The sequence below is a fragment of the Poecilia formosa genome, unplaced genomic scaffold, assembly GCF_000485575.1.
Source record: "Poecilia formosa unplaced genomic scaffold, Poecilia_formosa-5.1.2 Scaffold25, whole genome shotgun sequence".
Classification (NCBI taxonomy): Eukaryota; Metazoa; Chordata; class Actinopteri; order Cyprinodontiformes; family Poeciliidae; genus Poecilia; species Poecilia formosa.
In genome coordinates this window covers 1,170,051-1,195,345 of record NW_006799964.1, presented here as the reverse complement: position 1 = coordinate 1,195,345, position 25,295 = coordinate 1,170,051, and the positions used below count along the sequence as shown (strand labels likewise).

The window sequence follows — 25,295 nt, the reverse complement described above, 5'->3', positions numbered from 1 at the left end:
AATAAAAGTTTTGTGATACGTTCAACATCCATTTTTTGTGGTTTGGCTCAGTGAATTACGTTAGCAGTATGACAGTCACTCTGTGGGTCTCTGTTCTGAAGGGGTGGAATAGTGATAACAAATTAAATTTTTTATTATTAAATAAAGTCAAGAGTTTGGCTCTGTCGCATCTGGTGTTGTTCATACGATGTTCAGGGAGAACTTTTGCTATTAACTCTTGATGTAGTCCACATGAAGCTGAAATACAAAATGTGATCACAGATTAAAGACGGATTCACTGCCTGCATGCTGGCTCAAGAATGTCACCATAAGCTCATGACTGAACCAACAACAATGAAAGTAATGGATGAATCCTCTTAAAAATATTTACATTCCTCCCACAAAAATGTGGTTAACATGCAGTAACATGTATGAAGCTGAGGCCACTACTGAAGCAACTATATGTTAAGACAAGTTTTCTGAAAATAAACCTGGACATTTGTGACCAATTGCAAGATTCGAAGAAGAGCTTTTTGAAAGAAATTGTTGGATCATCCTCGATTTCCTTCATTGTTGTCTCTTTGTCCAAACAAATAAAGCAGCAAGTTTAAAAATCGGATCAGCAGCATTGACAACATAACATCAGACATTGCATTCTATGTGACTCGGGCTAAAGCCGAAGTGTTGAAAGAAGCCGTTCAGGGTTTCTGAAACCCAGGAGATGATAGACAGGGATTCTGATAGATTACATGTCAAGGACATTCATAAACAGGAATCAATTTTTGTGCTCAAAACCAGCAATGCTCACCCTGGAGTCTCGGCTGAATGATGATTTAACCAACAGCTAATTGTACTATGGTATAATTTCACTGCCTAAAAAAGATTTTATCTCTGTTTGTTCTCATTGTTGAATTTAGAGGTTGTCTAAATATGAACTATCTCCTAACAATCGCATACCCTCAGATCAATCTTGTCTTTTTAGTTTTCATTTCAGAGCTCTGTTGGAGAACATTAGAGAAGAAACGGCATTATAAAGACCACAGAAGACAGATGATAGGCCAGGAATAAAGTTAGAGAGATGGATGTAAAACAATATCTGTGGCTTTGACATCTCAAAGCATCCCTGTTTTTTTACACTCATTTGAAATGTATTGACTGTGAAATAACTGTAAACTAGCAGGCCAGGCAATGAGTGCATTATTTAGAGAGCCAATTCTAACTCAGCCACTGGCAGGGTCCCCTGCATGAACTTATATTAGCTTTATAGTTTGGCAGCAGCCATGTAGGTTTACAACAAATATGAGGAAGACGATGCAAAATACTCTGTGAGGCTGAAAACTAGCATTGCACATCACCCTACACAGAATCACCACCATGACAGAAGAGGTGGCATGTTTGTTTGTTTGTTTTGTTTCATCGGTCTATCGAATGCCAGGCTTGTGATAGACACCTGCTCAAGTGGCCTGGTTGTTGATTTCTGGGATGTACTGAGACAGAATCTCACATGAGAGGCAGAGTCAATGTTTGATCATTACACAGCCAATTGTACAAATTTAAATCTGCAAGTCACAATGACATGCTGACATAAGGTATGAGAGCTGTTACTCATTATCCTACATTGAACCTTTCGATAAATTAGCTAAGTTAAAGTGATCCTTTATATCCAAGGATCAAATGAAAAAGTTTGACACTTAACATCTTTTTAACCTATTATTTTGGGACCGTTTCCCTGTTACATGAAGCTGGTTAAATTTGCCATCTTACGGTCGAATTACCCTTATAGTCCTACATGAATTACGGAAATCACACTTGACAAAGAAAGTTTGAAACTCATTGTACTTGTTCATATAAGTTAAGTATTGAAGTTAAGTATGAAGTGTCTGCCTATCTGCTACAAAACATATTGAGAAGCAAAGTCTTGCTTATCACAAGTATTATTCCCCTGAGCTTTTCAAGGCCTCTGAGACCACAATTTGTATCTGAAAGGTTTTTTTTTTTTTTTACATCACAGTGGGAGACTCTTTCATAATTTAAAACATGTTGCAGCTCCACTTGGAATTTTCCTCAAACTAACTCAAACCAAACACTGTAATAATGTGCAGCTCCTTTTCCTAAAGCGCATCTAAATAATCTGATCCGAACACAAAGCAAAGAGAGAGAAAAAATCTTCTAATTTTAATGAATCCTGTTTTGTTAATCAGTACGCATACATCCACGGTTTTTGTCATATTGCGGGTTTTCCTCATGTTCGAAACACACAAAGTTAATAAAAACAACTCGGGTGAAAAATTGTGCACATAACAACCCACTGTTTATTTAAAACTGATCTTTTTACATTTGGTGGATTTTTCTGCCAGAATAAATACCAATGCATTGCATAATACTCTTGTAGGAAGTGAAGCATCCATTGTTTTAAATAACATGAAGTGTAACTGCACTCTGCTAATTTTCTACAAACTTCCATGAAGCATGATGTACAAATGACGTTGCTTTCTTGGCAGAAGCTAGTTAGCCAGTTGCCCCACTTGCAATTGGCAAATATTTGCTGTCTCTTTTTAGTTTACCATACTAAATTCTACACAGATGTTTTTTTTTATGTAAACACCAACAGGACTTTGTATAGAGGAAATGTACTGAAAGGCCACATTTTGCTGACTTCTCGGAGATGTTCCAACATCATACACACATTGAGCTTTCCAAGAGTTCACACCCTTTGAACTTTTTCACATCTGTTACAAATAAAATTGTCAGTATATCTTACTTAGGTGTTATTTGACAGGCCCACATAAATTAATTAGAGCACATAAAAGCAGAAGGAATAGTCTAAGTGGTTTTAAATTTATTCTTTTTTTTTTACACATTACAAATGGTGGTATGCATTATTATTACATCTAGTTAAGCTCACCTTGGTTTAATGTCTCTACAACTTCATCCCCTGTTCTTTGAACTTAATTACGCTGTTTATTTGCTAATCACAGTCAGCCAAATCCATATCCTAGTCACACCAGATTTTACTTGCAAAAATATTTGCAAAGCCTCTATTTTTCTTCTAATTGAGAGCCGTCCACTTGGTTATAACAGTCTATCCCATGGTTCAACTTTCACAACACACTGCTAATCAACCCCGTTTTGTTTGATAGGGTTTGTTTTACTATGTTGACTCATTCTCTGCAGGAACCCCTGGTCAGGCTGAACTTATGAAGCATGAAAAAAACCACTGTCTCAAAGGACAGCTGAGAGAGACAGAAGAACACAAGAAGGTCCTTTTTTCTTTTTTCTTTTTTCTTTTTGAAAAGCTCATTATTCCTCAAGTTTGCCTCCGCCTGAAAAACACCCCTCCTCTACCTTATTTCATTTTTTTCAGCTGCCTACTCCCCGCCCTCCATTTCCCCTCAAGCCCACGCTGTGCGACTCAGTGACTACCACTTTTCTGCGAGGGCACCGCCTCCATTTTCTCACTGGCTCTTTCGTTCCCTCATCCCTGACGCTGAGCCCTCCTTCCCTTTCCCCACCCCTCTCTTTCTCCACTGAATATCTCTTCATTGCTGGCTGCACAGTCTGCTCATAGCCAAAGGACCCCTCTCACACCGATCCAAGCTTTAAACCCGACCTTTTCCCTGGAAAACTCAGACATTGCTCCAGAGGACCTTATTGCTCAAACCTAAAGGTATTGAAAATAGCCTCTGTGTCCATATTTTATCATCTACTGTATAACTCAGAAGCAGAGCTTCTGTTTTTGAATTGACCTGCCTGTCTAAGCCAAACTGTACACGTGTGTGCAGAAAAGGAAGTTTGCAAATTCTTTACAGCTGCCAGTAGAATGCTGGTGTTTCACTCAGAATGCAGTTTTGTCTTGACTTGGATGTTAAAACATCTTTTATACACCGGATTTCTATCTGTCTTGGTTTTAAGATTGTTTCTGTCAGACACAACAGCAGTCAGAAAAGTTGTAATTTAACACAGATAACTTGTTTTTGTGCTTGCTCCATGTTTCATCTAACAAAACTTCTTGTCTGTGTCGCATTGTGACATTTTCATTGATATTTACGTCATTGTTTTGAGCAGGTAACTACTAATCCTTTAACCAAAGGAGAGGTGTGACACTCGGGAGCAACAGGACTTAAACCTAGTCATCAGCGCATCTGTAGTGTTTCCGTCACTGCGAAGGCCTGCTTGTGAACAGCAGCTCTGCAGATTCCAGCCACAAATATGACTCAAAGCAATGGAGAGAATCCACAGAGGAGCCGCAGTGGTCTTCACCAAATCCGAGCCGGGATCCAGTCCAGGTCGCTGCTCGCCAAGAAGAGAGTGGAGAACATCAAGAAGGACGAAGTGAAGGGGTTCTTAATGAAAAATGCTTTTGTCATTCTAACCATCACTGCTGTTATTACAGGTAAGGAATAAATTGTCTAGGGATTGCTTTTCTCTTGGACCACTGAATGGTTTATGTTCTGGGCTCTCTGAGCAATTTAATTAATTACAAGTGAGACCTCATCATTCCTTGTAAAAATTCCCCACATAATGGACCAAAGACCTAACACAGTCAGCGCTGATGGATTTAACAGACTAGTCTTTCCTTGACCCCATGCCTGACCTTTGAATTCTCTCTACTGACCCCTGACTTCTGCCCAGGAGGAGGTGAAGCTGACCCGACTAAAGCAAGGGACATCTGCAGCTAGAAATACACCAAGTCAGATTTAAATTTAGGATGTTTGTCAGATTTCACAATCTGTCAGCTGGAACTGTCAATATATTTGTGGTGGAGTGAACAATTGACTAATTGGATAGAAATAGACATGTGACTTGTTCTGGTTGAACACTGTTGCTCGACTCTTTCTGGTCCTGAGTAGAATATCATAATTTACCACTTTTTCCTCCACATCTGATCTCCCTGCAGGCATAATCCTGGGATTTTCTCTGCGTCCATACAAACTGTCTTACCGTGAAGTGAAGTACTTCTCCTTTCCTGGAGAGCTGCTGATGAGAATGCTCCAGATGCTGGTGCTGCCGTTGCTGGTCTCGAGTCTTATCACAGGTATTATAAAACAGCTTTGTGTAACAACAAGTTGGATCAGAAAGAGGACGTGCATTCATTTGACAAGAAAAAACTAATTGGAAGTGTTGCTGGATGCTTGTTATATCTTGACTTGTTTGTATTAGTAAAAAGGTTTTAGTGTGGAAAAGAAACACAAGTTCATAAAAAGAAAAGATTGCATGTACACTATGGGGTAGATGACAAAATATTTAAAATGCCTTCTTTTTACATAGCACATCAACAGTGACACTAGAACAATGTTAACCAGCTAGGGAGCCATCCGGGCCATTGTCTGATGAGGCACACATTCCTGGTCTGTGTTATTTTAACAAGCTGACTGAACAATCCACCCTGCTGAAATCACTAAATACATCTCATTTCATCGGATAATAAAATTAGAAAACCACGGTTCGAAAAATTCGAAAAATAAATAAATAAGCTATTTATTTTACATAAATAAGAAAAAAGGTAACAGAAAAAGAGACAGATATTGAATGGTGTATTAATAGTTTTTTTCATGTGCTGCACTCATTTGATCCTTTTTTTTTTATTTTATTTTTTTTACCAGCATCTCAATGTTAATGTAGTAAAACTGATCACCCTCAAAGCTTGTTTAATGTAAAAAGTGTTGTCCGTGACTGCACCTGGTTTAAATACTCAGTAACACACATCCACAGATCTACTCCCACGGTCCTTCGTTTAACCTTTTTATCTCACAACTTAAAGACAACGCAACATGCTCCTCCGTCGCCTCGTATTAACGGTATTGTATTTCTCTCATCCAACCTTCTCTGTGTCTCCTCTGCATGACTCCACAGCTTACTTCTCATTTTGTCGTTAGAAAATCCTCCCCCTTCGTCTTCTAACACTGTTTCTGTCAACAACTCCTTTTACATTTCGTTCTTTGACTTTTGAGCTTTGTCTTTGGATGAAGCCCTTCTGTTGTGAAACACCACAGATGCCTGCTTGTTTATTATTCTGCGGCTCCACCGATCTATAAGTACATTACAAGCGGTAAAGTGAGCCATATGTTTTGTAAGCCAACATGCTTTGTTGCTATCAAGGTGGATGAGCTCATAAGCGACATCCAAACATGCTGACTTGCAGTTCTGTTCTGAATCACATGTTTGACCTAATAATGGCTTTGATTCGGATGCAACAACAGCAGTTATTCTATTGTGTTTAATGTACGTTACCCAGGTGCTGTTCTGAGCCCTTCCCAGTCGGACCAGTATTTCTGAACAGCAAAAACAGAAGGCGTCCTGGTGAGATTTCTATGGATCGTGGGCTGTTTGTTTGGAAGGAGAAATTGTATTCACTTGTATAATCACCTGGCCAACAGTGCCAGGATGCAGCCAGTGGTTAGTTTTACTTAACCCTGACTGACAAATACTGCAGGAGTAAATGTGCGGCTTTTGCAGTGACTGACAGGGAGAGAGCCCGGTCTTCAGTGGGGATGACACAGACGCATCTTATAATAGTCGGCTTTGTGTTACAGCAGAGCATAACATCAGCATCCTGATTTGTTCACAACACATGATCTCAGCCACAACGTGTGGAGATCACAGAAGTACGTCGTTCAGTTTCCAGGTTGTTTGTCTCTGTTTCCAGAAAAGTACACATTATCAGCAGTTACATTACTACAACAGTTCCTTTTGTCTTCAAGCGCTGTTTTCCTTTGTCCATCAAGGCCAATTAGGAGTAATTATTACAGAATGATGTTTTGATTATTGTGATTTTAAAGTAGTAATTATTCCAGTTTTAGAGAGTTAACAAATGCTATATATTCAAATTAATGAATGGATTGCATCCTAGGAGGAATATAATGTACCCCGAATAGTGTTAAGAAATAAATTGTAACTCATAGTTTGTCAAAACCTACAGTATTTGATTTACTAAACCAACAAAAATCAAATTATAGTGAAAAAAGCTGTCTGACATGAAGAAAAAAAACAGAACAAAGGTTATAATAATAAGTAGCATTTTAAAATTGTCATCCAGAGCCACAATTGTATTTAAAGGTGCAGTACTATGTAAAATCCACTCTTTTTGAGCTTTACAGCATGTTATAATGCTATAACCTGTGTAACATACTTGGAGTGTTACCTTGATTCTTTCATGTATGTTTGAGAAAGCCTTAAATCTCCTGCCAATTCAGCTGTGTAAAATAGGTAGACCTAGTACTACCTTTGAGGCACAGCTCCTCCTCAGGGCTGCAATTTCCAAGTGGCTCTCCCTCGTGACTCCCCTACTCAGCTCCTTCAGACTAGCCAACTGCAATTAACTGCGCATCAGGTTAATAGAGGAGGAGCAGGAGTTTTTAAAGAGACAGCAGCCCAATTTCAAAGCATTAAATTACAAAATCTAATTTCTTCTAGGTAATATATATAGCATTTTTATAACTACTGAAGTCAACATACTTACTTGATTGTGCTATGAAATTTTACTATATGCCTGAAAACTACATATTACTGTCTCTTTAACATCAGGATCTTAAAATGTTTTCTTTAGCATAATAAGAGTTTGCATGGAGCATATATTTGATTTAATCTTTAGAAAATTGTGTATCCACTCCCATGTCCATGGGTAGGTTGTGTTTAAATCTTTCTTTAGATTAATCATTTCTACATCCTCTGATGAAAAATCATGCAGCTGATGATTATCAAATATGAGGAGACGCCATTTAAAAATAACCACTAAACTAAAATAAAGAGTCATTACAGTAAAAGTTAGTAGTGTAAAAGACAAAAGTACTAAAGATTTAAAACTGTTATTTTTAAAAGTCTATAAACATGTTAATAAAATGATGAACCTTCATCAACTTTAGATATTTCTGATGTCACAAATATAAATTAGTAAAGAGTCACTAGTAAGTCTAATTAATTTTTATCAGGGACATCAATTTAATTTTGTAATTTAGTAATTTAATATTGTTTATATTAAAATGCAGCTTTTTGATTTCATTACTGTTTAGTTTTTTTTTTTCACATTTTTGCTGAAAATAATGAATCTGCCAGCCCACTGTGTTTTGATCAGAAACAATAATCTCACATACTTTAGCTTCATCTTTTTTTTTCCCCCATCCTAAATTAACCAAGCAGCTTTAATCCCACTCTGTTGAAATAACAGCAGTATTTTTCATATATTGAGCAAGACTTTGTGAATAATCTAATTCTGCAATTTCTACAATGACATGTCCAAAGGACATGATTCTGAGTAGTGCTTCTATGTGAAAAGAGTTGTCCCACGTGAAAATGTCTTGCTTCTGAGCTGATTCGATCTACAACTGAAGCTGAGTTGTGAGCCTAAAAACATTCGAGCGGACCTCAGAGGGACCCTATGCAGTGTTTTGAGCTGAATATAGTGGGGCCCCAGAAGGTAAGAAATGAGGGAAGGTAAAGAGGGTTGAGCTGTAAGGCGGATGAGGGGAAGAACAACAGAAAGAGACTTATGAGAAAGAGGCTTATGTGGTCTGCTCATTAAGTGAGAAACAGAACCTCGAAGAAGCTTTGTTTGCTAATGCATTTTTATTTCTTCTCATTTCAGTTGACTCCATCGCACTTGATTCAGTACAGCCTGAAAACTAAATGCTTTACAGAATAATGGGAGACCACCAGAGAGTTTTTATGTTGCAGAGATAAAAAGAAAAATAAAAGGCCTGAAGAGAAGAAAATACAATATTACAATTTGAAATTCAAAATGAGGTCTTAACTTTTAAAATTCAGAAAATAACAAAACACATTCTAGTGTTGTACTGCATAAAGTTTCCAAAATGTTAATGTTTGTAGTTGTAACGTGACAAAATGTGAGGAAGTTGAAGGCACTGTACATGCTGTGTTTCACACTGACTCTCACAGAGCCAGACTGATGAGCATTCCCCCAAACTACAAAGAAAGTCATTCAGCTTGCGCTCCTTCAATCTTGTTCCTTTCGATCTTTTGAAAAGATTGAATTGGTGAGGCTGCATCTGTTGTTGCCTGGACAACAGTGTGGAGATCATTGTGAGTACGTGGAGGGTGGACTAAGTCAACAAGTTTTCCCAGGGTCGTCAGACAGGGAACGGGAAGAAAGCGAACGCGGAATGAAAGAGAACTAGAAAAAAGAGCAGGAGGGATAAAAGATTTGGGGAGAGACAAGAGGAGAACAGACTGGGGTGCAAAAAGGCACCCTGAAAGAAGAGATGGTGAAGGAGGTGTGGAAAAGAGAGGAGATGAAAAAAACTGGGGATGAGTGAATGAAGGAGGAGAAGGAGAAGATCAGAAAGAGACAGACTAAAGCCTGAGTCCTAAACTGATGAGGTGATAGGAACAAACAGGTCCAATTCTGGGGCAGCATGTCCATCCAAACACATTTGTACTCTTTCTAATGATACTGTTTGATACTTCTAATTGGTTTTCTAATCATTTTCACTCTACTGAGTCATTCCTAAACTCCAAAGTTCTTGAGGCAGGCAGTAAAGTTGTGATCTTCAAACAACACTGACCTTCTGAGGAATCCACAGACGTCTCAGCAAACATCTGTAGAATCAAAGAGCTACAAAGGCATACATAAATCTCTCAAACAGACAAAGCCTGCTTAGAAAACTCTGAAGAAAGATAATAGTTGAATTGAACCATTTTAAAGCAGTCTGTCTCCTAATTCAGGTTTTTTTCGTGGCCTTTTTTTCCATCTTTGTCCCTACAGATGGTTTATTGTGAGAACCATTAGCTCTCAGTCTGCTTCAGGTTTTTGAAATTTAGTAGTAAACCTTGTTCTTAAATTGAAAAACTTTGCCAGACACAACAAAGAGTTGCGCTGAAAGGGATTAAAGAGACATCACTTGTACATAAAGTTACACCTTTCCCTGTATCCTTTTCTCTGAGGGACAAACAATGCCCTAGATTTAGCCAAGAAATCAGCAACTAACATCTCTGCACACTGTGTTCACAACAAACTGATGACACACAGAGAGAGACATGTCGGACTTTGCAGAAGCAGAGATTGTGTACTACTTTCTTCGGTTTGTGGACAAAATGACAATTCAAGATCCATATTTTGGATATTTTACCTCTGCAGCTGTTTGTGAATTTGCTAAATAAAAGCAGATTTTATTAGTTTCCCCCAAAGGGATTTAGCAGCAGGTGTTGTTTTTCCAGCATTAAAGGTCGCAGTCAGATTGTGTTTCTTGTGGCTCTTTGTTGTCGGAGTCAGAGATGATAATCCAGTTGGGTGTATTCCCCCTGTAATCACCAAACCTTTTCACAGGCTAACTGGACACACAAAGGCACTGAAATTAGCGGCACATCAATGCTATTCTGATTGCGGTGGGCAGGCGTAACTAATAATCACAATCAAATTACTACCAGCTTTCAAAAGTCAAACACCCCTGCTAAGTTACAGTCTTTTGTGCTAAAGAATAAAAATATAACAGAGATTATGATAAATTATTTTTAAATGTTAACATTTATTCTGATGTAAATGCTGTATAATTAACCTGATAAGTCAACAAATCTATTTGATGAGAAATAAGTAAAAAAAACTGAAATAACCTATTTCTGCAGCTAGTGTTTTCAACCTTAAACAATTGTTTGTCAATGCATATTTTTATTTAATTTCGCTATGAATCAAATTTCCTTTAGCTTAAGACATAATTTTGAGAAGATCAACAGGATCTCACTACATAAAGGTGACATTTAGGTGAAGAATTCAAAAAAAAAATCCAAGATGTATAGATGGAGGTTAAGTTTTGGTTTTGATTCATACATATGTTTGGCACAAAACCAACCACCACATTTCCAAAATGCTTTGGAAATGTGGTGGTATTACCATCAAAATCTTGGGTTGTTTTTCTAAAGAGAGAACTGGAGTTTTTGTCAGGGTAAATCAAATTATGAACACCTCAAAAGTATTCTGTTTTAAAGCAAAACCTTCTGCTATCTGTATAAGATTGAAAAAGAAGTGGAAGTTCACTTGTAGCAGCACAGTGAGTCTAAGCAAATACCAAAGCAACAAAAAAGATGACTGCATGAGAAGAAAATTAAAGTTTTGGAATGGCCTTGTCTAAGTACAAAACTATATTTTGCAAAAACAAAATATGTGAAATACCTGCAGGGCCTGTAGACAAAGTATATCTTTGCAATCTGAGACTTTTGCAAGATGCAGTGGAAAATATTGTAAAGTCAAAATGTGACAGATAAGCTGATAGACTCCTACCATAAAAAGTGAATGCTTCTTTAGACTCAAAAGGGTTCTTTTGGTAATATATTAGTATCAGGGTGTGTACACTTATGCAAGCAAGCTATCAGAATAAGAATCAGCTTTTTTTTTGTTTTTAGCCAAGATATTACTCACAAACATGAAATTTCACAGTACACAGACACAATTGCAACTTTTTGCCATTGTTTATATGTTCAAATATTTTCCGCTACTTGGCATATTAAAGGTGGGGGGAAAAAATATGCTGCTGAATAAACACACTCCTACAGAGGCAGAAATATTACATTTTTGTGCAATACATTAAAAAAAATAAAAATAAATAAACAAAACATTTTTTTCTTTTTGAATGATTTTGTCCTCTTTAGGTATCGCCTCTCTGGATAGACGGGCTTCTGGTAGAATGGGCGTGAGGGCAGTGATCTACTACACCACCACAACTGTGATTGCTGTGTTCATCGGTATAGTCATGGTGCTTATTATTCACCCTGGAAAGGGATCCAAGGACGAGTTCACCAAGCAGCAACAGATAGAGCAGGTCAGCCCTGCTGATGCCTTTCTGGATCTTATCAGGTATTCAAAACAGTGCTTCCTAAACAACCCAAAAGGGTTTCACCAAAAATCAGGCAGCAAAACCCACATGTGTTGTAAGTGATCATTTTGTCTTGTAAATAGACTAAGGACATAGAGATATCTTTTATCCATTCAGGTGTACCAGCAGCAAAGTGAAAGTCAAATGGATTATAGAAACAGAAAATGTGAAGAAACTATACAGTAAATACAAATTTACAACATAAGAACATGACATGCAGTTATTTAAAATAGCATGTCAGGTTAAAAAAGCATGCAACTGAGTAGGGAAAAGTGAAAATCTGTACAAAATGTGCATGTGTCTACAAAAAGAAACTATTTGCAAGAAATAAAAAACTGCAAGAAAATGAAAGGACCTACTCTCGCTTTGGAGTTGCCACACTGTTGCTTTTTAGATTTAGAAACTTTTCAGAAACACAAATTGTTCAAAAGCACTTAACTATTTCGAAAGAAGAACTTGTTTATCACAGAAAAGCAGGTGCTCCAGGTTCACTCTTTAAAATATTTACTTTTTATTGTTTTTATTTTTTTTCTCCAGAAATATGTTTCCTCCAAACCTTGTGGAAGCTTGCACCAAACAGGTATATTTTCTTTTTCCGATCTCTCTAATTAAATATTCTAGAAGTGAAATGAAATTATATCATCCAAATGTAGGCCACTCAAAGAGACGTTACACTGATATTTACTCACCAGTGTAGCTGAACTAGTTGATGTTTCTCTAGATGAAGATTTGGTTTCATGTTCCTTCTGAAGCATCCAACATCACAAATGTCCTTCTTACGGAAAGCTCAGGTGAACATTTTTACTTTGTAAGCGTCACATAATACGAACTTGGCATTATTATATTTAAAATTTATCACTTAACAAGATGTCAGAGAACAGCCATTAAATATTCTCTGAATGATGGAGATTTCTTTTGACAAAAAAAATTGTATTCTTTCATTAGGTTTTGCCCACATGCCTTCTTTCAATATCAACATTGTATTATTAAAACATGCCAGTATAACAAAATTTTCCAAAGCCAGAGAAAATTTAAATTAAAGTTATTTTGCAGGATGTGGTTTGAGTTTGTTTCCATGAAATTGAGCTCTTGAAATTTTGAAGTCGGGAAGAAATTAAAAGAGAAATCCCATCAAAACAGTTTTCAGAAAACGATATGAATAGTAATTGCATTATTTGATTATCCAAAGGGGAGTTTCCAAAAGTTGGATGGGAACTTTAGCTGTTGAGATCCTTGCAAGTTTCCACTCTCATTTCCTATTTTATACACGCATGTAATCGAGGAAGCACTCTGAGAGATATGGACAACAAAATGGTAAAATAGCAGGATGAATGGATGAATGGATGTGCTGTTGGGCAGGCAGGCAGTTATGTAAAATACTGAATCACATTAATCCTAAAAAACACCAAAATAGCAATTTAATTTTGAAATAAACAAGAAGCTTTAAATCCAGGCCAATCAGCCCTGACCCACTGCACCCAGTGATTGGACATGCAAATAAGCAATAGAAAATTCATTTTGGCCGCAAATGATCCTGTGTGTGCACTGTGGCGCTCTCAAGACCACGCAGTCCTGGCCAGACAGCATTGACTGAGTCTGAAAATAAAACACTTTTAGATCAATTTTCCCAAAACAGGAATTAATTAACTCACATTTGTTTTTCTTTAAACTTCAGTTCAAGACGCATTATGCCAAGAGAGTAATCCATGTGACTGTTACGGTGAACGACACAATATTCCTCCAAAATGGCAGCCAGCAAACAGCCCAAGAGGAGATGATTCCAGTGCCAGGATCAGTGAATGGGATTAACGCCCTGGGCTTGGTGGTGTTCTCCTTGTGCTTTGGTCTGATCATCGGGAACATGAGGGAACAAGGACAACCCCTCAGAGACTTCTTTGACTGCCTCAATGAGGCCATCATGAGGCTGGTCGCCATCATAATGTGGTATGTATTAGAAATGTGAGCTAGAAAGACGGATTATCAAAAAGAAATGACATGTAATGAAATGTTTCAATCCTTTTGTAAAACTCGCTATCCTCAGGTATGCCCCTGTTGGTATTTTGTTCCTCATTGCTGGTAAAATTGTGGAGATGGATGACATTTCAGCCATGGGCGGCCAGCTGGGAATGTATACAGTAACCGTCATTAGTGGCCTGCTCATCCACGCCATCATAGTCCTCCCAACGCTCTACTTCATTATTACCAGAAAGAATCCCTTTCTATTCATTGCTGGGCTGCTGCAAGCACTTGTTACTGCCCTTGGAACATCTTCTAGGTTTGTGATTCTACTGACATAGACGAGGAGATGTCTTCATGAACATTTTCACTGTGTCTTATGACTTTTCCTATTACTCCCTCTGCTCTCACACAGCTCTGCCACATTACCCATCACTTTTAAATGCCTGGAGGAAAACAACAAGGTAGACAAGCGTGTGACCCGTTTTGTTCTCCCTGTTGGAGCCACCATAAATATGGATGGAACAGCTTTATATGAGGCCCTGGCAGCCATCTTTATTGCACAGGTCAATGATTATGACCTTAACTTTGGACAGATTCTCACCATCAGGTATTGCAAAATTTTGCTGCTCATAACAATATTAGTTCAAAAATACAAAACAAAACAAAAAAAACAGGACTCAATTAAATAATCTTTTATCCCAAACTAAATGTACTAAGCTAAATCTGCTAAATTTGTGGCTCTTTGATTGATAAACTGTGCTACAACAACATCTAAAAAGTGTGACATTTGCATTCAGTCCTTCTGAGTCAACACTTTGTACAATCCTCTTTCACTTCAGTCATAGCTGCTGCCATGTTTGGTGTGTTTTCTACTGTTTCTGCACAACTTTGGGGGTTTTGCATATATTTATTCTTCAAAAGAGAGATTTAATATCATCCATCATTCTCTTGTGTTGGTCTTATCCCACTGAATACATTGACATTTTTGGCTGTGGGTGATAAATTGTGGAAAGGCTTAATGGATATGAATTCCTTTGCTTTAGCACCATCAGAAAGAAATGCCACAGCAACCAAAATTAGAAGGTTACTGAAAAAAAAAGAGATAAATAATATTTTGGGGTCTATCATTTTCTCCTCAGCATCACAGCCACGGCAGCCAGCATTGGTGCAGCTGGAATACCTCAGGCAGGCCTGGTTACCATGATCATAGTGCTAACATCTGTAGGTCTTCCCACAGACGACATCTCACTGATCATTGCTGTTGACTGGTTCCTGTAAGTATCTAGGAGAATGGGCTTTAGCCACTCCCTTTGAATGGCAAATTAACAAGTTGCAGATTTTATGCAAAATGTACTAAAGCTATACATCGCAATTGCTCTGTTTGCCTATTGATTGAATTTTGAATATGCCCTGCAGTCTCGGCATTATTTAAAGGGACGCAGTGTTTTATGTTCTTTTGTTGGTGCATCTTGAAATCGTGTTTTTGCATTCATGACTGTTTTCATGTTCTTTCTCTGTTTCTCAGTGATCGATTGCGCACCACCACCAACGTCCTTGGTGACTCCATCGGAGCTGGCATCGTAGAACATTTGTCTCGGCACGAGTTGAGAGTCAATGACCTAGAGTTGGGCAACCAGACGGTTGACCAGCCAGAGAAAAAGCCATACCATCTAATTTCCCCAGAGAACGAATATGAGAATGAGAAGCCAACTCCAGATGACACTAAAATGTAGTGGCGAGATTTCTACCCTTTCTCTGATATGACCTTTTGAATTCTCACAAGGAAGGGATTTTTTGGGTTATTTTTAAATGCAATTATATGTCCTGCCTGAACATATTTCAGGCCAAATAAGCTCCACTAATGTGTGATGCTCCTCTTTACACCCTGCAGACTGGAAACAATCTATGGTCATGTTGGCTGTTCTGATGTAAAAAAAAAAAATGTCTCTAATTTATGGTAAAATACTGGCAACTAAACTTTAACCACCAAATTAGAGACATTTTTTTTTACAGTGTAGGACAAAGATCCATCCTGAGATACATAACTAAGCTGTCTGTGGCCTTCATTCCATATTTCCTACTTGCTAGATGTAATGACCAACATCATTCACTAGAGGGAGGTATTTCTGTTATTTTAAACACTTAAGTACGCAGCTCAGAGTACATAGTAATGACTGCTTTGAGATTGAGGCTTTTTGTTGAGTAACTGCTGATTTATGTGCAACCTTAACATATAGTTATACTACTCTCTGTAAACTAATGAAATACGTCAAATACCATTCAAATAGAATGGTTTACCAAACTCTTTGTTGAAAAAGGGATTTTTTCAAACCCCTGCACAAGCACAAGTGGCTTTAACTGCTTTGTACATATTTTAGATTTATTAGGGTACGGTATGTTCTACAATTAGGAATGTATAGTTTTGGGTCTCAACTGACCAAAGCAGTAAGTGTAGCTGTAGTAGTAATAGAAGCTATATATTTTTTGTACACATAACCGGAATAAGATGTCATGTTGTTTTTGTTATGCAGCTTCCTCAACCAGTGGTTAGAGTCAACTAGGCCAAGTAAATTACTCAGCCTTTAATATTCAAGGTCAATTTACCTGACTTCGCTTAGGATGTGATGGATTATTAATCCAAGAGGTAAAGCCATTCATTTTTAACCAAAAATAAAACAGGAAAAAAAAGCATAATTTTACTCAAACATGTAAACAATCCAAAGACTTCAGTGATGTTTAGTAGAAAACATGTTTAAGCTTTTATTTCTCAGATTAAACAAGAACATGAAATCTGGGGCATCTAAAAGATGAAAACGGTGTCTTTCTTGGTATGCAATTTACTTTGCTATTTGGTTTTTCAAATTACCAGCTTGTTTATTTTTTCAATATGTGATAATATGATGCAACATAAATGCATGAACGTTTCATCAGATTTGGATGGTTTTGAATAGCAAATAGATGGCAGAATATAAAAGATTTTATTCTGTGTTGCACTATTTTCTAGCTTGTGTTTCTCAGCAAAAGCCGATACTGATTTTGTCTGATTTAACTGTGCTCCCTGTTAAACACATTCATTTTCAGCTGCATTTTTAATTTGTCTGGCTTGCTGTTTCTTTATCAACTCATTGAATATATGGATTTGCATTTTCATAGTAGATATTTTGTTTAGAAGGTTATTTCAGAAATAGTGTACTTTTATGAAGACCTGTAGATAAATATGTAAGAGAATTTTGGATTCAAATTGCGATGTATGTGTTTCTTGAGGATTGTATAAATACAGAAGATGTAACTACATTCTCCTTTAGCCTTATGACCAATCTGTAATTAGATTACACACTTATGGGAATTGAAAGGTTAATTTGTTTACAGTTGCTGGTGACTCATTTGGTACAAATGCTTCTTCTCATGCATTCGCATGCAAACATATTTGATTAGATAGCTGTAGTTTTGATTTGCATGAAATATTTTTATTAAAAAAATAAATGAGCAAATCATTTGGAAGTATGTTCATTATTTCATCACAAGGAAGAAAAATCTAAAACAAAGCTGAATTAGGTTTTATCTGTTTTAGTTGGGGTTGCAGTAGCTAAAATAGACAAAGTGAAGCAAGTCAAGTTGGAAGTTTTTATTTCTACTACAAACCGTAACCAACAGATGCAGCTTCAACTACCTTATGAGGTAACTAGATGTTGATCAAATATTCTGTAAAGAAATGAAGAAAATTGCCATAAAAAAACTAAACCTTAGAAACTGGCGGCCAGAGAGCATAAAGTGTCGTACCTGTTTTTAATCTACTTAAATAAGATTTTGCCTAATCCAGGAATTAGATTAATATCAAACTACTATAAGTTTTCAGGGAAAAAAGGGATTTCCCAAAATGCATTTGAGAAACTACTTGTAAGCCATAATGTATTTAGATATTTTATTCAATGCTCTACCTCATATTACAGATTCAAGACAACCTTCGTTTTTAGTTTGCCACAATCAGAATCTTGTTTTTGAACTCAGAGCTTCTATTGATTTTCTACACTCAAAATAAATTCTTGGTATTTCTAGTGAAAATAATTATCTATAGATAATTATACAAAATGTTCTTAGTACCCACAACTGTGTAGTTTTGTATTATGTGTATTTTCAAATTTGAACACCTAAGTATCTTTTCAAGTGCTTTGCATCTGCACTTCTTCAAAAACACATTGAGGTGTTTGGGTACTAAAGACACTTTTTTTTGCATAATCTAAAATCTTTTGACTGTTTCATCACTTTTTGTAAATCCTTTCCGATAATTTACAGGCCTCCTATTTTCCTGCAACCCAAAGTCACTCTTTTGGGTTGAGATCTGATGACTGTGGAGGTCATATAGTGAACTCATAATGTATAAGAAACCAGTATGTTGCCATCAGAAGATATGTAAACAAAGATCATAAAGAGAGTAATGTGGCCAGCAACAATACTCAATTAGGCTATTGCACTTAAACTCTGCTCGGATGCCAAAGTGTTCCAAGAAAATATCCTCCACACCTTTCAACTACCTCTAGCAGCATAAATCATTGGTCTGATAAGCCACAGATGTCTGCTGTGATAAATAGGATACTATGTATCTACACAAATTGTGTGCACAAATGACTTGCACTTGTGAAACTGTTAATGAATCTTTCATTCTAGGTTATAAATATATTAAAACATTTCAAAAGATTCTTCAAAATTTATGCTTTTATTTAGAAATGAAATTGAATATGAAGTTGTTTTGAACTGTTGATTTTGCAGATTTTTTGTACATTTGTTTAATAAAATATACCTTCTTTTTTGCTCAACTGTAAGTATAAATACTAAGAAATTTATTTGTGTATAAAAACTCTTAATTTGGGGAAATTATCTCAAATGGGGTAGAATTTATCTAATTTTTTTGCACAAATGTATTCCAAAAATTGGTCGCAATTTGCATAATGTATTAAAACTTATTTTACCTCTAAAACGTACGTAATTTTTAATTTGAAATAATAATTAAAACACAACCAAATTAAATTAATATAAACTCTTTCATTAATTTCGCTTGTTAAATTCAAACGGGTGCTTCATTTTATTAGTGTCGATAGATACATTGAGTCAGAGAAGACAAACTTGTCTTACAGGGCCTCCTAGCGGATGATGTATGTAAAGCTACATGGCATTTTGTTTGGCGCCGATGGAGGGAGTCACTCCTGAGATCTTTGGTCAGTCAGACGACAGAACTTCCGGTCGGCATTTTGTTCTACGAGAGGAGAGCCTCTGGATGATCGCAAAAATCGTCATTTTTCTCATTTACGGTCGAAATTGGCTACCAACTTTGTTTACGTCGGCACAGACCGACTGAAACTCCGAAGAACGAATGTTTCCCCATGATTATACGTTGAAACATTCACCCTCGACTGACGGAAGAAGAACGAATCGGTCCGACCCGGATTATTGTTGATAGCTAGCAGGCTAGCTCGTCGGCTAGCTGGCGAGCCAGTCGAGTTCCTTCTGGAGGAGCCGCGAGAGAGAAGAAAGGGGGAGCTAGAGATACGGACACAAACCCAGCTAAAACATTGCCCTCCCTTTGAACGCAACATCCGAAGGTAAATGTTACCGCGCAGTTTATGCTTATTTAGAGCACTTAGGGACTGCAATTATTTAAAATAATGTTAATAATTGTTCTATTGCAAGACCACCTACGGCGTCGTTAATCGTTGACCGGGAGGTAACGGAAGCTACTAACTAGCTAGCCAAGCTAGCTAGGTGTGTTTTTGCTCTGCCGAGGCGCACGGCCCTCACTGGATGTCATTTGTCGAGCCCGAGGATTGGGCCGTTGCCACGGAATTGCAATCCCCGCAGTTGCCTGTACATGTACTTTCAAACCCATCACTTTTTTCCTCCGAGCTCAGTGAAAATAGGCCAACATTTAACAACCCGCGACCAGCGCTTCCTTATATTTGTAATATTAAGAATCGGGTTCCCCTTCTATTTAAATAAGTAACAGCATTGGAAGCCAACTAAAAACAGTTGGAGCTAGTTAGCCTAACTAGCTAGGTAATAAAACACGACAATTGTTTTTAGCAGATATTACTACTGCCGTAGATAGTGTTTTTTTCGCTTTACTGTAGCTTCAGGCTTTGCGTATAAGATCCAAACAGTCAAGAACTTCTCGGCAGTTTAACGACGGTCGTTTTTATAGGACTGTATGGAGCTTTAGCTGGGCTATTTAGTTTAAATTTAAATGTTAAAATAGATGCTAACGCGAGCTTGAAGTTAGCATAGATTATTTTACATCTTGTGATGTTGTTTTCTTTTGAACCCTTTTACTATGCTAGTGGTGGCTTTGGATACGAGTCTGATTGGGGAGGTTTTGACTGAGTGCAGCCTACTTTGTCTAAGCTGTGACTGCTTTTCCGTTGGAGTTTGTTTTTGTTGTGAACGAAAACTGCAGAGCATGGTTTTCAGCTACTTAGTTTGCAAGAGGCGAATTGTAACTGTTTGCTTCTGGAGGATGCAGCCCCCTCCCTCCCTACTGCTGCCGCCACCATCACAGTGCATCTGTTCCTTTGTGCTGCCTCCTGCCTGTCAGTCTCACAGCTGTCAGCCTAGAGCCAAGCCCCTGCGTGCAGGGGAAAGCCACACAGACTGAGCATGCTAACGCTTACACCTACTGATGTACAGTTCGCATTATCCGTCTGTTGACCCTCCGTTACAATTAGCTTGTGCACAGCAAGACTCTGCTCCGAGTAAACTGAAGTGTGTGATCTCAGTCGTACGCTCTTGTCTCCGTGTCTCTGGGGGCGGTGATGGGTTTATATGGCTTCAGTTATACCTAAAACTTTCCTCAGAAGTTATTGACATAGGGGTGCCACATTGAGGTTAACAGCGCTGCACGTTTTTGCATTCCAGGCTCAAAGGTTGTACGACAGCAAGAATGGTGTCATTGCAAAGAATAAGTGCATGTGAAGTGGTGCAGGCTGTGTTGTTGTTTTGCATGTTGTTGTCCCAGTGAAGAATGAAGTGCAACTTGACGGATGAAAGTCTGACACAAATGCTTTCCGTTTAGGAGTCTGAAGGTGCAGGACATTTTATCTGAGATGTCAGTGAGTCTACCGGAGACTGCACGAGATTCTTTAAAAAGGTATTATTGTCATGTTGTATCAGATATGTGTCAGCCATGTATGTCATTATTGAGACCGCCTGAAGTATGAATGCACATACTAGTTTGTAATTTATTTAGTCATTTATTAGGCAAATGTTTGCATCATACATAATATGATAAATAGCTCAAGAGCCTTTGAAGCATGCATTAAATATTCACAAATTTGTGATGTCTTTTCCTCTGCCGTTATCTTACCTCTTACGTAAATTACCTGAGGCTCGGTTTGGACGGTGTATCACAGATGTTTCCTTATGGCACTGTAACCACATATAATTTTAGTATTGCAGAGAACAGCTCAATCCAATAAGTATTTCCTGCATAATTACCATGCATTTTATGCACTGCATACAAACAATGCATTTTGTGATTCTTGTTGTTTAATGCTGCAGGCAATAATTTAGGAAGGCATTGCACTCATGAGAAATTTTTCTTTTTACATTACCAAAAGTAAATCATTTTACTCTCATAACAGCATATGTAGCCAGATTTAACATATTCAATAAAACCATGCTGTTAAATAGGGTGGAAATATTGAATATATATTTTTTCAGTAACTGCAAAAAAAAAAAATGACTATCTGGGTTCTGTGTTTGCAACAGAACTTAAATTAGAGATTAACGTTAAGCATCAGTCTTTTATTTGTCACAAGACATGTCATCATTGAGACATTGATCAAGAATTATTGCAAATCCTGTGTTTTTCTTATGCCATGCAGCTCTACCAAAAGAGTCGGGAGAATCTATGAGGCAAAATAATGTACAGATGTAACAAGGGGATCTCATTTATCCAGAGCTCTTAATTAATTGCTATATCAGACATGCAAATGTGTAAAAAATCTGCTGAGCTATGTGTGGTTCACATCAATATTTTGCATATAACTCGTCTTATTACCAAAACACAGTGAACCTTAAGAAGATTACATTATAACATGAGCAGACACTTATGGACTTCTGTACCTACCAAGAAGCTGCATCCTTAAAAGTAAGAATGTGCTGTTTTACGTGCATCTGTTTTGTTTGCATCTGCTTTCCATACATGGGTTTTCAATGGTAACAATTAAAATGTGTGGACATTGCGTTTGTTCATCTAATTTTGCGCTAATTAGTCTAAAATCCCATCTTAGTCACACAAACAAAAACATGAGTGATTTGAAGAACAACTTTAATTTTCTCAGGAAATGCCAACAGAATCACAATCACAGTATAAATGGAAACAAACAACAATATAAGCAAGTATTTACCAATACAGAGACATGTTGTTTTTAAGGTTAAAGATTATGTTGTAGATTATTTTGTAAACTTAAAATCTATATTTAGATCTCTGTAGTTTTTAATTTCTTTTTAAATAAAAGTAACAGGCCTCTACGGTTTACATGCTTATCAATCAGAAGATGAGAATATTTACTACCATCGCTGTTCATAAAGATGTTTTATCAGTCAATGGTCAGACAGGTATTACTTTACAATACATGGTAATTGTTTTAAGTAGCCACAACTGCTTTGGAAATCTATTTCTGTTTTGCTAATAGATGTGTCTTCTTCTGCTCCTCACTGATTTCTGTTTTTGTCTCTTTCTCACTCTAACCACGTCCTCTTCAAGGTGCCAGGAGATGTGAGGACGGGTGTTGTCCGTCGACCCCCTGATATACCTGTGTATCAACACACTCCCCCGCCCTCACCTTCAGCATGAATGGGGATATGCCCCATGTTCCCATCACCACTCTTGCTGGGATCGCTAGCCTCACAGACTGTAAGTACCCCCACGCTGTACACCAAAAAACTGTCAAAAGTTTGTGCGACCATGTGAGGAAAAAGTTTTGTCTACAAAATTTTCGGTTTTGACTTTATGCTGTCTTTATTTTTTTCTCTACTTTGTTTCCATAAAACTGCATGACCTGTAGGGCTCCTTATTTCTTTCCTCTCTTCGTCTTGTCTTTGAAATCATTTTATCTCTCTTCCCAGTGTTGAACCAGCTGCCGCTTCCTTCCCCTCTACCTGCCACCACCACTAAGAGCCTCTTGTTCAATTCGAGGATAGCGGAGGAAGTTAACCGTCTACTGGGGTGTCGGGATGAGAATCTGGCCTCCCAACTAGCCCATGGCCTTAACCAGGTCTCCACAGAGCACATGTGAGTGTATAAAATGATTTGACCTCTAATATTGTTACATGATGAAAAGAACGATATGAAAACTGGAAGAAGCCTGTTTCTGGAAGAGGTTCACATTTAAATAAAATGGCTTGAAAGTTGAGACACCATGGCAGGACGAGACTAGATTCTGCTTCTGGTTTGAAAAGACGTTTGCTTCGTCTTGTTATGCTGCTAATTAATATGTGTAAGAAACAATTTTATTTTCAGTGGAGTTGTAACACTTAACAGAGATGATACAAACAGATGCTAATGACTTCACTGCTGCTAAATTTGCAGGATGCAAATATTGTATAAGAACATTCAGTTTATCTGTGGTTAAAATTATTTTTCTGTTTAACTGTTAAATGTGTTACATTTTTATACAATAATTTATACATTCCAGTGTATGATCTGGCCATCAGCTTGTCCAGATTTAACTTCATAATTTTATTATGTTATTAAATATTTCCCATTAAAAGGGAACAATTAGAGCTTTGGACAGGACTAGAAAGGTATATACATTTTTAGATGTTTATTTCCTTCTGTCGAAAGGTCCATAGAAAGACATTAATAGAGAGATATGGTTTTGGCTTCTATATGTGCAGCAATCTAAAATTAGACACAATATATGTATTATTATTATTTAATTGAAATGGCAAATTCTCTTTCAAAATTTCAAAATGAAATTGTCTTTTTGTAAACAGTCCTACTCATATCTGACAATTACTGCCTGCCAATATGAAAAATGCAAACCAAGACTGAAGACTCATTAAGGTCTGAAGTAGATCGAAGGTATAAAGCCCCTAGTCCAGATGAACAAAAAATATATACAAATAAGCTCTTATTATTATGCATTTAAGAATAAAAACCTTGACTGTGCAGCATGTAATGAAGGTCAAATGTGATGAGACTGAACTGGAAACAAGCAAAAATAGACCTTATGCCATTGCTGAGTGCAGCTTGTTTTTAAGCCTTTTTATTTAAATGCTTTAACAGGGAGTGAGATTTCTGTCATTTGTATTTGTTAACTAGTGATTATTTATGAATTTGTCTGGTTTAAATGTTATTTATTGTGATATTGATGTTATCAGTGTAGTTAAATGTGTTTAAAACAGGCTGAAGTAAAATTTTGTCAATGTCTTTTTTGCCTACTGTATCTAATACATTCAGAAACAGCTTTAAGGAAAGAACAGCAGTAATTGTTGGTTGCAGTTGTAACTGTCAATTTCACAAATATCAGCACATGAACACGTCGTTGATCAGTTCAGGATTCTTGTCTAAATATTCCTGCAAACTTTTAATAAAGGTAAGATTCAGCATACAGAGAACGTGTTTACTTTTAAAGAGCATCTTCATCAGTCATAAGGTTCCTCTGTGTGGCTCTTACCTTCTGCTGCTCTTTTGTGTTGAACAAATAGGTGAAAAAATTCCACAATTAACATTTGTGTTGAGAAAAATTGTTCCTGTTTGGTTTTAAAGCTGGAAGAAGGCACAAAAAAGATGAATAAAAAAGCTGACTAAAAGCGTTAGTGGAATATTATAGTTGATGTGGCGGTCCTAGATTTTAGTAAGATTTATTGAAAATATTTGGCTTTGTTTCTGTCGCTTTGTCATGCTAATATGTGTTCTGTGACTCAGCAACACACAGATCCCAGTAATGTGTAATGCTTTTGGTAAAATTCCCTTACTTTGTTTTCAAATCTGTGAGCAGTCAATTTTAATTTTTTTGCATGTTACTATTAATTTTCCCACACGGCAGTTTACTTGAACATTGTCTGATATTAATGCAACATTTCAGAGAACTGAAGGATAACCTGGGTAGCGATGAGCCAGAGGGAGACGCACCACTGTTGCTGCAGACCATGCTGGCCAGGAGCCCTGGCATCTTCAGGGAGAAAAGTATGGGGGGAAAAAAAATGATTGAAATTGTAATGTAATATTATTTTTATTGTTCATGGTTTTAACAACAATATTATACTTTTTTTTAAACAGATGTTATGCAGCAACCAATGGTACCACCTTTTAAGATCACCCAAAACTCCATGCACAGCCCTGCACAGTCTGCAAACTTCCAACCGGCTGCAATTTCTCCCAATCCATCAAGGTGGGTTTAATTGTAAAATGAACCTGGTCATTATCTGTTCAATCTTGAAAGGTAGTATTACAAGGACTGTTATTTAATCGCTATACAAAATAGCACACGTCACATAAAATAGTTTCATTAATTTGACTATTCTTCTCTTTTTTTTTTTTCC

At 37.2% G+C, this 25,295-nt stretch overlaps 2 protein-coding genes and 1 long non-coding RNA gene across 11 annotated transcripts in view; 2 read left to right on the top strand and 1 right to left on the bottom strand.

Annotated features, from left to right (window-relative positions):
- Positions 1–3,488: 3,488 nt before the first annotated feature.
- On the top strand, positions 3,489–15,693 carry slc1a3a (solute carrier family 1 member 3a). Its single transcript, XM_007548050.2, has 10 exons — positions 3,489–3,646; positions 4,045–4,372; positions 4,877–5,014; positions 11,575–11,779; positions 12,336–12,378; positions 13,474–13,742; positions 13,840–14,073; positions 14,170–14,364; positions 14,897–15,031; positions 15,283–15,693. The coding sequence occupies exons 2-10, from the start codon at positions 4,189–4,191 to the stop codon at positions 15,488–15,490; spliced, it is 1,611 nt and encodes a 536-aa protein (XP_007548112.1). The 5' UTR covers positions 3,489–3,646; positions 4,045–4,188; the 3' UTR covers positions 15,491–15,693.
- Positions 15,566–21,211, bottom strand: LOC107835811 (uncharacterized). The gene is made up of 2 exons (XR_001661634.1): positions 21,181–21,211; positions 15,566–16,456 (listed from the first exon to the last, which is right to left on the bottom strand). It is a non-coding gene; the product is annotated as an uncharacterized LOC107835811 (long non-coding RNA).
- nipbla (NIPBL cohesin loading factor a) overlaps positions 18,969–25,295 on the top strand; it is a 27,858-nt gene continuing 21,531 nt past the window's right edge. For 5 of the 9 annotated variants that reach the window (XM_016669469.1, XM_016669470.1, XM_016669468.1 and 2 more), the window contains exons 1-6: positions 18,969–19,354; positions 20,818–20,892; positions 22,513–22,662; positions 22,875–23,040; positions 24,839–24,939; positions 25,033–25,144. In XM_016669469.1, coding sequence (XP_016524955.1) covers positions 22,599–22,662; positions 22,875–23,040; positions 24,839–24,939; positions 25,033–25,144 — 443 coding nt within the window. In that variant the 5' untranslated portion in view covers positions 18,969–19,354; positions 20,818–20,892; positions 22,513–22,598. The remainder of the gene's footprint in view (positions 19,355–20,817; positions 20,893–22,512; positions 22,663–22,874; positions 23,041–24,838; positions 24,940–25,032; positions 25,145–25,295) is intronic. The other 4 variants (XM_007548046.2, XM_016669472.1, XM_016669471.1 and 1 more) reach the window with 2 other exon arrangements.

Bases quoted from the DNA above. Each gene is read 5' to 3' on its own strand.
- slc1a3a (XM_007548050.2), top strand. From the start codon at position 4,189: ATGACTCAAAGCAATGGAGAGAATCCACAGAGGAGCCGCAGTGGTCTT. The intron at 14,365-14,896 runs GTATTGCAAAAT...TTTTCTCCTCAG, and splicing joins GGACAGATTCTCACCATCAG to CATCACAGCCACGGCAGCCA. The intron at 15,032-15,282 runs GTAAGTATCTAG...TCTGTTTCTCAG, and splicing joins ATTGCTGTTGACTGGTTCCT to TGATCGATTGCGCACCACCA.